The 14,226-nt window shown below is 45.1% G+C and overlaps 1 protein-coding gene across 1 annotated transcript; it reads right to left on the reverse strand.

The window, feature by feature from the left end:
- Nucleotides 1–8,386: 8,386 nt before the first annotated feature.
- On the reverse strand, nt 8,387–14,003 carry RFX5 (regulatory factor X5). The gene is given in 11 exon segments (XM_082613173.1): nt 8,387–8,988; nt 8,991–9,966; nt 10,120–10,220; nt 10,445–10,646; nt 10,951–11,032; nt 11,174–11,293; nt 11,480–11,599; nt 12,078–12,160; nt 12,580–12,613; nt 12,862–12,990; nt 13,861–14,003. Coding segments are annotated over 11 exon segments (2,010 nt in total). The 5' UTR covers nt 13,995–14,003; the 3' UTR covers nt 8,387–8,959.
- Between the last annotated feature and the right edge of the window lie 223 nt (nt 14,004–14,226).

A 14,226-nucleotide genomic window follows, 5' to 3' on the forward strand; every position in this document is an offset into this window, starting at 1 on the left:
GCGAGGCTAAGGAAGCCGAAAGGGAAGTAAAATTTGCTGGATAAGGGGAAGGGGCTCCCGGGCTAGAGCAGAGAGCGGCAGTGTGGCAGGCGGGCGTGGGTGCCCTGTTAGAGGAGTGCAGACTTATCGCGTACTTCAGAAAGCACAGGAACATGCAAATTAGATGTAAATGAGCCCGTTCGGCTTAGCAACCGAGTTAACGTAATTGCAATCAATGGCTTTCCCCCTCCGTTATTCCACACGACTTCCTTAGTAAATCAGGTCAGGGGATGGACGCTGGGGATCCAGCTGGACAGCAGAAAGACAAAGGGCAGGCGGGGAATATAGTCACCTTTACTAACCTTTTCCTACTCATCTTTAAGGACGATGCCAAGATTACACCTCTTATCGCTTGGGGGGAATGGCGCGGTCCAACCGCGTCAGTCTTTCGCCGTTAGCGGCGCGACTCGAGGCGGCGGTTCTGCCTCCGAGGTCACCACCTGCCTGGGCAGCCTTTGGCCTCCAGCCTCCGGACCTCGATCCAGCCAGGGAGGGGCTGGACAGGGCCAGGTCGGAAGAGGTGAGTGAAATGACAAAAGCTTGGAGGGCATAATCACTCCTTCCAAACGAAACAAAACCATATAAAACTAAACAAATAAAAAATACGCCCCACAAATGGACTTCTGGTGTTGGTTTTGTGTATTTATCAGATAGCTTTATTGACTAGGAACCCTTTACGTCAGAACCTCTGTCCCAACCCTCATAGGGCCTTACTTAATATTCTACACTGGGGCTAGTTGTTTGAGCCCAGATCCTGGATGCCACCTTCCCTGCCACTTAAAGGCTGTTTGATTTGGAATGACTGATTTAACCTCTGTGAACCTCCGTTTCTGTGTCTGCAAAGTGGATCCAAGAATATTAACACTTTACAGGATTTTGTGAGGATTAAAAGAGAGTACAGGTTACCACTATACATAGTACTATATTACTATTATTGGGACAATAATATAGAATAGATGACAAAAGGAAAGAGGGTCAGTGCTTCAGTGTTCGGGAGGCAGAACAAAGATTAATAGCTTGAAAATACCTATGTAAAACGTGCAGTATGTACAAAAGTAGAACAAATGGGGTACCTGATTGCTGAAGGAACATATTGTTAATTAATACAAAAGGCCACTCTGTATATGATGAATGAATGAATGAATGAAAGGTTTCTCAGAAATACTGTGAGCCAGCTCAAAGAAGAGTTGCTAGAAATGATCCAGCCAAAGAAAAAAGAGGAGAGCATCCTGAAGGGAATTTGCTCATATCATGGGAGGGCAAGTTGATAAGCTAGGTTAAATCAGGAGTACAGTAATGAAAGATGAACAGAGAAAGAGGCCAAGAGTGCCAAAGATAGTTTAAATTTGTCACCGCTTGTCTGGAGTGGGGAATCACCAGTCCATCTGTCAGGCCTAGCAGCTCTTGGCCAGCTCCCAGTCAGCTGTCTGGCAAGTATGGAGAGGTGATGACCCTGGTTTACCCTAGAGTTTAAAATGTCACACATCCGGGCTTCCCTAGTGGCGCAGTGGTTGGGATTCCGCCTGCCGATGCAGGGGACACGGGTTCGTGCCCCGGTCCGGGAAGGTCCCACATGCCACGGAGCGGCTAGGCCCGTGAGCCATGGCCGCTGAGCCTGCGCGTCCGGAGCCTGTGCTCTGCAACCGGAGAGGCCACAACAGTGAGAGGCCCACGTACCGCAAAAAAAAAAAAATGTCACACATCCATCCCATCAAGGGATAGGGATCCCAAGGGCTGTAAGATGGCTTTTTGAAACATTGTAAAAAGAGATGTGACAAGCTTACTTTATATAGTAGGAAGTTTTTTATTTTCCAGTAACATCTCTGTTCAAACTAAGTAGGAACTTTTTGTAGCTACAGCAGTTATAAGTCCTTTATTAACTGAGACCCACTCCCACCCCATACACACACACAGACAGTATTATTAGGTACAAGATTTTGTTTCAAGTTTTCTGTGTTCATAGCTCTAAGGGCTCTTATGTGTAAATTTCTGTGCATCTCTTTGTGACTTTGTCTTTCTGCCTTCTTTTGGAATTTTCTTTGTTTCCCTCTATTTCTGGGTCTCCAACCTCCTCTAGTCTGAGCTCCTCAAGGCAGGAAAGGATTTATCTTTGTATCCTAGCTGTATCCTTAGTTTCTACCACAGGAAAAAATGTTTATATTTGTTGATACAGCAACAGATTGAATGCAGAAGCAGATACGAGAATCCAGTCAAGCATTAGATTTCCAAAAATGCACAACAGGGCCAATTGTCTGATTGTTTGTTGTCGTAGTTGTTCTGGAAAAATAGTTATCTTTCTTAAACGAATTAATAAAATAAGAATATTTACAAACAAATGTTTTGACTAAATTATTCCCCTCCCTTCCTGTTTGCTTTTCTTTTCTCCTGTCTCCTTAATTGTCAGATTATAAAACTGAATGCTATTCTGTTTCCCATATTTAATTTAAAGGCATAACATTTATAATATTCTCTAAAATTCCTCACCACACTGAAACTATTTTTTAGATTCTCTTTTGATAGAAAAAAACACCACTTACCTCTATCTTAGGTCCCAGGGAGCTGGTACAGGTATACAACCATGTATGGTTGTACATGGATGACTCATGTACATGGTGACTCTATAGGAACCCCATACTGTCCTGTATGCACGTGAAGCCTCTTACTTTGGTGGGAAAGCATGTACGCATGTGGCACCTTGGGGTGTGAGGGCAGGAAAGTACCAACAGGGTCAAGTAATGTCATTTATTTATTTAAATGTCATCAAACTGGGGAAAGAAGTTGACTTCATCAAAAGTTGGTAAAACTAGAGGACCCAGGTCATAATACAGCTCCAGTTATATTTTAAACACCCCTATGATTAAAGCAATAATAAAGAGTAATTTTTCTCCTGAACCATAGATATTATGGGCTTTTTTTCAGAGAAAAGAAAAAGAAGCTACTAGCAGTTATTGCTTGTGGGCTCCTACTGTGTATGCATACAAACATTACCTCATTTATTCCTTACTACAACCCTGTGAAAGAGATTTTATTTTATGGAGACTGAGCTTCAGAATGGTTAAGTCATCATTTTTTGAAACTGTTTTACTTCAACCCACAGTAAGAAATAGATTTTATAATCAGGACCATTGAAGAGCACATAGACATGTCTTCACTGAAATAAAGGTTTCATGAAATAATACTTACCCTTACTATAGTCAATGCATGCTGATATTTTCTATTTTATTTCACTCTTTAAAAACACTGGTTTGCATCCTGCTAAATCAGTTTCACAACCCACAAATGAGTTGCGATCTATTTTTGATTCCAGTTTGAAAAAATTGGACTAAGTGTTCAGAATCATTTGGAAACTGGTAAAGCTAAGATTTGAACTGAATTCATGCTCTTTCCAGTAAGCAAATGCCTCTTCATGAACATTTCTTAAGAAATACTGCATTTTATATATATATATATATATATGTTAAGATTAGCTTTACCTCATAGGATGCAGCCAGCAGGATGATCCTAGACAAAGGACTTAGGCCTACTGATGAACCACAACATGAGACAAAACACTTAGACAAATATATAATGACATTAATTCCTCCGTTTAGCATGTGGTATTTGCTTTGATTTTATTAAGAAAATTGTTACCCACAAAAATAAACAATAAATTCATTTATTTGAGGCCATAGACTAAACATATTGAGTTTGACTTGGTTTAATCGCAAAAGATTATTTCAAATTTTAGTAAATTATAAATTACCTCTAACAATTTACGATACGGCTAAAATGAAAAAAGACAACAATGGGAGTGGGCAACAGGGTATTGAGGAGAGAATAGGGAATGGTAGAGAGGAAGCAGTAGGCAGTCCCCAAAACCTTAGTTTAGCCCTTCATCTAATAAACTGAAGATTGCCTGAACTACAGAAGATTTACTTGTTTCATGTTAGATTTTTAAAATAAGGTAAAGATTTAAAATAGGCTACTTAAAAGCCCCCTAATATTCATGTAAATCTTAAAATCATCCAGTGGTCTTGAATCCCAAAGTGAATGGATACATCCTCAAACCCAATCATGGTGAGGACAATATTTCCTTGGATGCTTCTATCTATTCTAACACCAGTGGTTTATTTTTGCATATGCCTATGATCTCTAACATGTCAGCAGCCTGGTCCAGTCCCTCATTTCCACCCAGGTGGATAATGGCAACAGCTGCCTGGCTGGTTCTATTTGACTTCAGTTCCTCCATCCTCTAATGCAAACTTCATACCTTTCATTCATTCATTCATTCAATCAACAGGTAACTTTCAACCATTCATTCAATGGTTGTGTGTTCTTCTTCCAGTTTATTTCTCTCTTGTTCACACACATCCCTTCTGCCAGGTCTCTTTACTGGGTTGTACTGCCATGTCTTTGCTCACGTCCCTTATCCCCAAACCCGTGCTTTTCCTGGAATACCCTCCCCTTTTTTACCTATTTAAGCTCTACTTACCTTAAAGGCTTAACTCAAGCCTACCTTTTCCATGAAGCCTTCCCAAATTACTCAATCTCTTTGAATTTACACCTCTTATGCAGCAGAATGAGTATCATGATTTAGTTCTTTTTACCATATGTCTTGTTGTTCTGTCCTTGCTTTATGAATTAGACTTGTCCTACCCACCTTTACTAGGAAGTCATTTCTGATCTATATGCTATTCCTCTGGGCTCCCATAGCTCTCTGTGCTTACTGCTAACATAACTCACACTGTGCTATGATCACTATTGACTTGAAGACAGTGCCTAAGTCAACTAGCTTCCAACAAGTGCCTAGGTCTTAAAAAACAAGAAGGGAAATGTCAAAACCACAGTAATGGACTCCTACTTCTGGCAGCACGGAGAAGAAAAAGGGCTCTCCCATTAGAATACAACTGGATCCTGGATAAATTACAGCAAACATAATGTTTAGCACATCGCTGGCCTCATCAGAAAGTAGAAGAGATCACTAGAGGAAGGAAAAATAACATTGAGCTGAAACCTTATGAAGGATGAGTAACGTGCAGTAGGAGAAGCTGGCTTGCCCTGCGGACAAATGCCAGTATCATTATTGTGAACAGAGGTTAAGCCCTGGGCCTGGCCAAAGCAGGGGAGAAAACCTGGGACTCCTGAATTAAATCGGGACCCTTTTTTTTTTTAAAGATAGATTTTATTTATTTTTGGCTGCATTGGGTATCCGTTGCTGCGTGTAGGCTTTCTCTAGTTGCGGCGAGTGGGGGCTACTCTTCGTTGTGGTGTGCAGGCTTCTTATCGCGGTGGCTTCTCTTGTTGCGGAGCTCAGGCTCTAGGCGTGCGGGTTTCAGTAGCTGTGGCACGCGGGCTCAGTAGTTGTGGCTGGCGGGCTTAGTTGTTCCGCAGCACGTGGGATCTTCCCGGACCAGGGCTTGAACCTGTGTCCCCTGCATTGGCAGGCAAATTCTTAACCACTGCACCACGAGGGAAGCCCAAATCAGGACTCTTGAAGGGGCTAACACAGTCCCAGGTAAGGAGCACCCTTTGTCTCGTGGCAGAAACAAATGCATATCCTCTCTGGAGGAAAGTACACTCAATTTAGGCCTACTGGATTTCCGTAGATTAAGGAATCTTAATCTAAGATTAAGAGCTCAAAATAGGAGCTCAAAATACTAAAATACAAAATATACAAGGAAATAAGCTGCCATGGGCAGGAGTCAGCAGAAAACAAAACAACAGATTTAGACATCCAAGATAAGTTACAGAATATAAAATAACACTCCCAACAAACTTCAAAGAATTGGTATCATAGAGACCACATTTTCTAAGCACAAATGATTAAACTGAAAATCAGTATCAAAAAGATAAAAATTTAAATATCCAGATTTTGGAAATTTATAAAACTTTTCTAAATCATGAATCAAAAAAGTTATAAAGGTAATTTAAACATTCTTAGAACTAAGTAATAATTTAAATACTTTAAACAGAAAAATTTGGAGAATATAGGGAAGTGGGTCTTTTAAAACTTACAATAGAAAAAAGACAGCTTGAAAATTAATTAGATAAAAATTAAGATTCAAATTAAGATGTTGTAAAAGAACCTAAAATCTAAAGAAAGCAGAAGGAAATACTATAGATAAGATCCATAATTAATGAAGTGGAAAACAAATATATAAGGCAGAGGATCAACAAAGCCCAAAGTGGCAGCTAAAATCAGACAAGTAAAATAAATTTCTGGTGTAGTTGGTCAAGGGGAGAAAAAAGAAGGCGCAAGTAAACAGAAGAAATTAAAAGGAGGACACAACTACCCAGGGAGCAGAAGCAAAAAGGAACATGGAATAAATTTCATTTTAAAAAAATGACATAAAATGCACAAAATTCTAGAAAAACATTTTACCTAAATTGACTCAAGAAGAAATAGAAAGCCCAAATAGCCTATAATTATTAAAGAAATTAAATCAATAGTTAAAATATTTCCCACAAAGAAATGCCAGGTTCAGAGGGATTAGCAAGTAAGTTTTATCAAAATTTCAAGGGACAGTTCATTTCAATCTGATGTAAACCCTTTTAGAGAATGAGACAAGAGGGAAGAGTCTCCAACTCAGAGGGTGTACAGACCAAAGGAACCATCTTAGAAATCTTACTAAAAACAAAGGCACTGGGACTTCCCTGGTGGCACAGTGGTTAAGAATCTGCCTGCCAATGCAGGGGACACAGGTTTGACCCCTGGTCCAGGAAGATCCCACTTGCCGTGGAGCAACTAAGCCTGTGCGCCACAACTACTGAGACTGTGCTCTAGAGCCCATGAGCCACAACTACTGAGGCCGCGTGCCACAACTACTGAAGCCCACGTGCCTAGAGCCCGTGCTCAACGCCACCGCAATGAGAAGTCCGTGCACTGCAACGAAGAGTAGCCCCTGCTCACCACAACTAGAGGAAGCCTGCGTGCAGCAATGAAGACCCAACATGGCCAATAAATAAATAAATAAATAGAAATAAAAACAAAGGCACTAACCTGTACAAGAATGTTAGTAGCAGCATCATTTGTAACAGCAAAAAACTGGGAACAACAAATGTCCACTGATAGGTGGATGGGTAAATTGTGGTTTATGCACTTGAAATATTATATGGATAAAAATGAACAAATAATAGCTATCTACAACAACATGGATGAATCTTAGAAATAATGTTAAGTGAAATAAAAAAGCAAACCACAGGGGAGTATTAGGGAATAAAATGTTGTAAAGCTAAAAAGCAAAACTGAACAATACATTTTTAAAGAATATATACATATATGGAAGCGCTATATATATGTATATATATATATACATATATATGGCAGTTAATTAATAAACACGGAATTAAGGATAGTGGTTACCTCTAGGGAGAAGCAGAAGGATAGGACAGGGGAAGAACACAAGGAATTCAATGGTATTTCTAATGTTTTAATGTACAAATTGGGTGATGGGTCATTTAATTATTATGCTTCATAACTTATCCATTTTAAATATATTCTTTATAGATATCAAACATTACATATTATAATTTTTAAAGATCTGCAATGGTGGAAATAAATGAACAAATTAATGAAGGCTCCCTGAAAGAAAACTGAGAATCCCTGACAGAAGCTACCCTATGCAGAAGACACAGTAGGTCCTCAAGTAATATCAGCTGGTTTACTGCTTTTTCCAAATACACACCTGGATTCCCTTCCTACTGGTGCTCCCTGATATGCGCAGCTACCCCCTTCCATACACATAGCCTAAGCCCCACAATCCTGGCTAAGTCCTGACACATACATGACAAGAGACTGACACCTGGTGGATACAGAATGAATTTAATAAAACAACTAGGGAGTAAATCTTTCACTCTACATGGTGAAAGAGGCAGTAGGGTGGGGGACGGGGAAGCAGGAATGAGGAGAAACCTAAAATTTGGAAACAGGAAAAGGAAGGATATCCATCTCTGAGATGTAAAGAAAGGGGACTGTCATCTAAATGAGACTAAAGAGATAGTCCCTAAAGAAGAATGATTTCCCTCTTATTCCTTCTGAGACTGGAACAAGAGGAAAGAGATTATACCTGCAGTAAGGAAAATGCAAGACTATTTGGAAAAGAGGAAGCAGGTATAGCTGATCTCAGCAAGCTAAAACCACAGGTACTTCATAGCAGTGGCTAGGTGTCAGCTGTCTCCCCAGGAACTCCCCACTCCCAGTTTCCATTTAGGAATCTATGTGATTCTACGGAGGCTGATCCTGCCCTTTTTTCGAAAGGTACAGTCCATGATGTAGAATAAATAAGCAAACTAGCATTTACCAAACTCCTGGCCACAGTGATTGGTATGGGGCAGGCATGTGACCCACGCTGGCCTAACCAGAGTGAATCTTAGGGCTTTTGCTAGGGTTCCTGGCACAAAGATGCCCTCTCTTTCTGGCTGGCCATAAATGAGGAAAACATGTAATCCTAGGAGTGCTGGCAGCCATGAGGTGGACCAGGCTTGATCCTACAGAAGGTAGAACAGTAGGGGAAGAAAATCAATCAGGTATTTAGAGACATACTGAGCCACTGGATCAGCTTTACCTGGAGCCAGCACTACCTCTGGACTTTCCAGTCACATGAGCCAATAAATTTTTATTTTTAAGCCAGTTTGAGTTAGGTTTTCTATGATTTAAAATTGAAAGATGCCTAACCTATACATTCATCATACTCCATCCCTATATTTCCACAGGATAGCACAGGGATCCAGGTAAGATGGTCAGTACAGATTTATTAGTGACTCTAAAGCCAAGGGTATTGAGCTGGAAAGGTAAGAGGCAAGAACCAGGCACTATGCAAGACAGGGTGCCTCAGCTGTCTATACAGAAGAGAATGAAGAGCCAAGCGAGAAGCAAGTGCAAAGAAGGGCCTCTACTAGGCAGACAGGTAGAGTTAACATAGCACTCTTCCCCACATACCTATCATTGGGGTGTTGCTTTGGGGTCTTTCACTCATGCGGTAAGGAGCTTTGAAGCACATGCCCCTTTAAGTCTTTATTACCCTGTGCTGCAGTGTCTACCTCTCCCTTGACCAAATGAAGAGCCTCCTTTTGGCTTCTACTGCCCTTGATGACACTCACTTTTGGGGTGACAGGAGGAATTTTATCTTCTGCTTCTTTGGCATGCCGGGAACTGGGGCCCCTTCCTCCTCTGGAAACAGCACCATCCACCTGATCTTGGGCAAGCATCTCCTTCTCAGCCTCTCCCATTGGCCCTGGCCTCTCTGACCCTCCAGCTGAGTTGCCTTCCCCTCCAGAGGCCCACGTCTCCAGTGGTAACCTTGAGGACTGGGCAGAGTCCATGGCAGCTGCTGACTTGTCAGGGGTAGAATTCCTTTCCCTACTTCCACCTGATTTTTTTCTAGGGCGCCCCCGTTTTCTTTTGGCATCACTTCCTGTATCCTCTATATCCTGCTTTCTTGCTTTAGCTGGTGGGTCCTGCCCACTGGCCTCACTCACAGGTACTTCAGCTGTCCTCTTCACACCCTTATCATGGGGTCCCAGGTCACCACCTATGCCCACTTCCCTGTTCTCTGTGCCCCTCGGCTGAGTGAGCCCCCCAGGTGGAGCTTGCCCAGGCCCAGGCCCAGGCCCAGGCCCAGGTCCAGGTCCAGGCAAAGCAGGAACAGTTGGTAAGATCATGTTAATGATGGGCACAGCTGCTTGGGGTCCCCCAGCTCTAGGGGGCAGAGGCAGTGTAGCCATTTTCAGAGTGCTTGAAGAAAGCTTGGGGGCCAGGACGGGTGGAGAGACTCGGATTGGTGGAATAAGTGAGCGAGGGGCCCGAGGGAGAAGCAGAGGCAGCCGGGCCACTAGGGCATTAACCTGTGGGTTATTGGCTGCTGGCGCTGGGCTCTCCACTACACCCTTCTTTCGCTCTCCGCGTGCTGGGGGGCCAGCCCCAGCCCGGGGATCCAGCTCCTTAGGAGGCTAAAAAGTAAAGAGAAGAACACAAAAAGTGGGAAGACTGGACAGCGGAGGAAATACAGACACAGGAGGTGAAAAAGTACTGGACCCACTGGGGGAAGGATATACTAAACCCCCAACCCAGGGGAGCAAGGTCAAGGGCATCAACTTCCTTACCTGGGCCTGTCTCTCTTGTCTCTTATGGGCTCCGCCCTCCAGATTCTCTACACCATTCTTGGATTTAGATGACCGTTCCCGAGGGGCATGTTCATCCTCTTCTGCAGAGGTTCCAGAAAAGGTAACAAGGTGAGGAGGAAACAGAGTGGAGGAGGGAGGCGATTCTGACTGACTGACTGGTAGAGGCAGGGGAAAGAAGGTGGTCTAAGGTATGTCCTAGAAGGCTCTCTAGGAATAGAAGGTGTCTCTATCCTAGGATGTGGGAGGGCCTTTGAGGTTGAAAGTGGCTGAGGGTTTCTCAGAACATAAGAGGGGGTCCACTCACCAGCAAGCCCCATAGCCTTGAGCACATTGGCGTGTGCAGATCGGGCAGAGATGAGATGCTGCTGTAGCAGGAAGCGGGCGACCTCAACGATGGAACTGAAGGACCGTTTCAGGATTCGCTCTGCCCAGTCACAGGTCAGGGCACAGGCTGCTTCAACCAGTTCATCCCGAGGTGCTGGGGTTACTTCTGGGCCCATTTCTGGCTGCAGGGGGGAAGGACACGCCCAATCACACTCTGAACAAAGGACCCTCCACCCCTCTGAGAGACAGTGTTGACCATAAGTAAGACCAGACTAGAGATGGGAGTAGCCTCTATCAACCCATCCCAGAAACCCACAAATTCTCTCCCTCCTCTGCCTCAGCCGTAGGGTAGGCAGAAGGGCATGTCCTATATACCCAGAAACTGTGTGCAGAATGACCTAGGCTGTGTCAGGCTTCAAAACATCTCCCAAAGTCCTCTGACTTCTACCTTGGAGAGAAGAGTGCAGTCGGAGGGTTGTTACTTACACTCTCAGAGCCCTTTAGGTCAAGTCCGGGCAAGGGCGGCATAGATACCAAGGTCTTTCTTCGTATGCCACTGTAGCAATATCTGACGTTTAAGTTAAGGGGCAACCAACACATGGGGGTCTCCAAGCCCCTTAGGAAGGTTGGGCTGTTTCCAGTCCTGTCCCTTCACGTACTAAGTTTTCCTCCCCAGGTCCTCTAGCACAACCTCCCCAGTCAAGGATACTTGGACTGGCCCCGGCCACCAAGCCTTCGGGCTTTGATGTCAGGGAAGATCTCTCTGATGATTTTGCCAAAGTTGGCTGTGCTGAGTGGGCGGCAACAGGCGAGACTCTCACAGTACTTCCTGAGTGCGTGGGGGACAGAGTGGGAAGATACTCAGAGAAGGAGGTTTGGGAGTGGGTTCAGAGGGTCCCTGAGGATGAAGGTTGGGAAACCCTTTAAGAAGTCAGGCTCTGTCAAGGCAGGGAGCTCTCCAGGGATGAGGGGGTAGTCCTGTGCCCACCATCCCACCCACCCCTCATCCACCCACCGATAGGCATCATAAACACTTTGTTTTGGCAGGCAGGTGTCAGTATGCTCCTCTAGGTGGTTGCGGATCCACCTATAAGCGTACATGTACTCCTCGTTGCTGAGTGTACTTGGCTCTGAGCTGCAAGAGAAGTAAAAGAGACAAGTATTACTAACATCCCAACAGCTGCCCTGGTTGTATCCAGATTATCACCCCAGTAGTGCTGGACTGAATCAGTTCATCCAGAATCCACCTTTCCCTGGTAAACCAAGGCAGGTCAGGGACTTTTCTTCCCCACTAAGGATACTGTTATGAGGATTCCTATTCACCCTGCCCCCTTTTAGGGAGCCTTTCTTTAACAATCAGAACCTCTGGGCTTCCCTGGTGGCGCAGTAGTTGAGAGTCCGCCTGCCAATGCAGGGGACATGGTTCATGCCTCGGTCCGGGAAGATCCCACATGCTGCGGAGCGGCTGGGCCTGTGAGCCATGGCCTCTGAGCCTGCGCGTCCGGAGCCTGTGCTCCGCAACGGGAGAGGCCACAACAGTGAGAGGCCCACATACCGCAAAAAAAAAAAAAAATCAGAATCTCTGATATCTAAAATTCTAGCACCAAACCTACCTTTTGTCTCCAGTACTGGGCCCTGAGGGGAGCTGAAGGTAGAGATACAGCTTGTCGTTGTCTGAGAATTTCTGTACATCTTGCTGAGGTAGGGAGGAACAGAGGGAGGAGAAATAATAAGGCCAAGAAGGACCCAAGGTAGGACCCTCTGATCCTCACTAAAAAGTCCAGCTGACTTAGTGACTGGCAGGCTGACAAAGGACCTCAGAAATGATTTGAGGCTGTGCGTTCACTGTGCCCTGAGGAGCCCTTAGGGGCTACCAAGGAGAGAAGGGGAGCGGAGGGGATCACCTCTGATTTTATTTCTATTGGGCTTCTACACAAGAGGTCACAGAGGTAAAGTGAGATGCTCAAGGTCAAAGTGATAGCAAGTTACGAGGCCAATTATCTTCTGATAGAGTAGACAACACTGACTAGCATAAACCTTTCTTACCCATATCCTCACCATCCTCATCTCCCACCAATTCTATCTCCCTGTTGCCCTCTTCCCCAGAATACTCACCAGGATTCCCTCTACTTTGTTCTGCACGGCCTTGCTGTGGAGAAGAGGAGAAAGCTGGAGGTCACACACAAGATTTTTCCCCATCCCTATGTCTGACTGCCAGGGAGAGGAAGAGGTCTGAAAAGCCTAGCAGGTGCTCAAGAACTGCTACCATGATGAAGACTCTTCCCTGGTCAGATGCACTTGCTTGGGAGGGGGAGATCATCTACAGAGGAAGTGAAGTGCTACAGGGATCTATCCCCAGGTCCGGAATGAGGTTTAGAGGTGGTGATGAGTACTTACGAAATGGTACCTCGGAGCCTCTGAAGGAGGGTGGTGGGTTCCCCTGCCTCAGCACTACCTGAGGGGGCCCTTCCCCCAGTCTTTGGGCTCTTAGCATCAGGTTCATCTTCTGCCATCCCGGCATGAGGGCTGGAGTTGGGAGAAGACAGGACAAGAAGATTTAACTTCCCTCCCCCACACCCCCCCCCGGAGGCCCCAGGGCACTCCTCACCTCTCTACCCAGAAAGATAGAAAAACAGAAAGAAAGCCTCCAAATTTCCCCAGTGGTCTTTTTCTAAAACTCGCCTCCTCCAAAAATTAGAAATTATTCCATTACTTCTCCAGGGCCATATATACCCAGAGATCTTTGCCATCTCCATTCTATCTGCCCCACCTTTCTGCAGTCTCCTAAATGTGGAAAACTGTAAAGGAAGAGATAGGGGCGATTGGGAATCCACATTAGAAAGAAAATTTCATTTCTGCCTCTGACCCCATACTGCCCTCCTTCCCCTCAAAAACAACAATAACAACCACAAGACAAAGTTGTTTAATTCTCTAATATGCTCCTCACCACTGAATTTGCCTGGGAGGTCAGAAAGGATACGAACATTTTCTGCCCTTCCAGGCTTGGAAAAAACTGGGCCCAAGTTCTCATTACTTAATCTCGCCACGGCTTCCCCCGCAGCTCCCCTCCCCACGTCGCCGGCCCCTACGTCATCTCCCTCAACATCCCATCCTGATGCGCGCCCCCACCTCCCTCCCTTCCCCCTCCATTCAATCCCGCGTTGCTTCAAAGTGAGGGGTTCAGGGTAGCGGAACTCCTGGGCTGGGCGCAGGAAACCCGGTTTGGGGGAATGGGGTCCCAGATTCGGGGCACGTGCACATGGGTGAAGAAGCAGTTGAAAATACAGCCAAAATCTTTTTCTGCTCTCCTCCCAACTCATATTGCGCCCTCCCTACCTTTGAATAGTCGCCTTCCAACACAAGCAACAATAAAGGTAAGGGAGAAAGAGAAACTACCTCGCAGCCACCTTCACTCCAGCCCAGCCCCACGGTCCTGGCCCAGCGGGCTCGTGCGTTGCTTTATTTTCTTTTTTCTGAATGGCTGGAACAGCCCCGATCTGCCTAGATACTCGGACGGCCTGTTCTACCATTGGTTGTTGCTGCCACCCGGAGACAGAAAGCGCCGGGCTCGCACCGGCGGCAGCTAAAGTCTGCCTGGTAACAGAATCTGATTGGTCAATAGGGGAGGGAAAATCCAAAGTTGGTATTATTTGAGTCAAGAGGGGGAAGTCCGGGTTAGGTTTCGGTTAAAACTGGGGTCGGTTGGGACTGCCGGTCCCAAGAGGTTCTTCTCTTAAAGGGACCGCAGGACGAAAGACCGGG

This window comes from Mesoplodon mirus (genome assembly GCF_964341445.2).
Source record: "Mesoplodon mirus genome assembly, chromosome: 3".
NCBI classification, from domain to species: Eukaryota; Metazoa; Chordata; class Mammalia; order Artiodactyla; family Ziphiidae; genus Mesoplodon; species Mesoplodon mirus.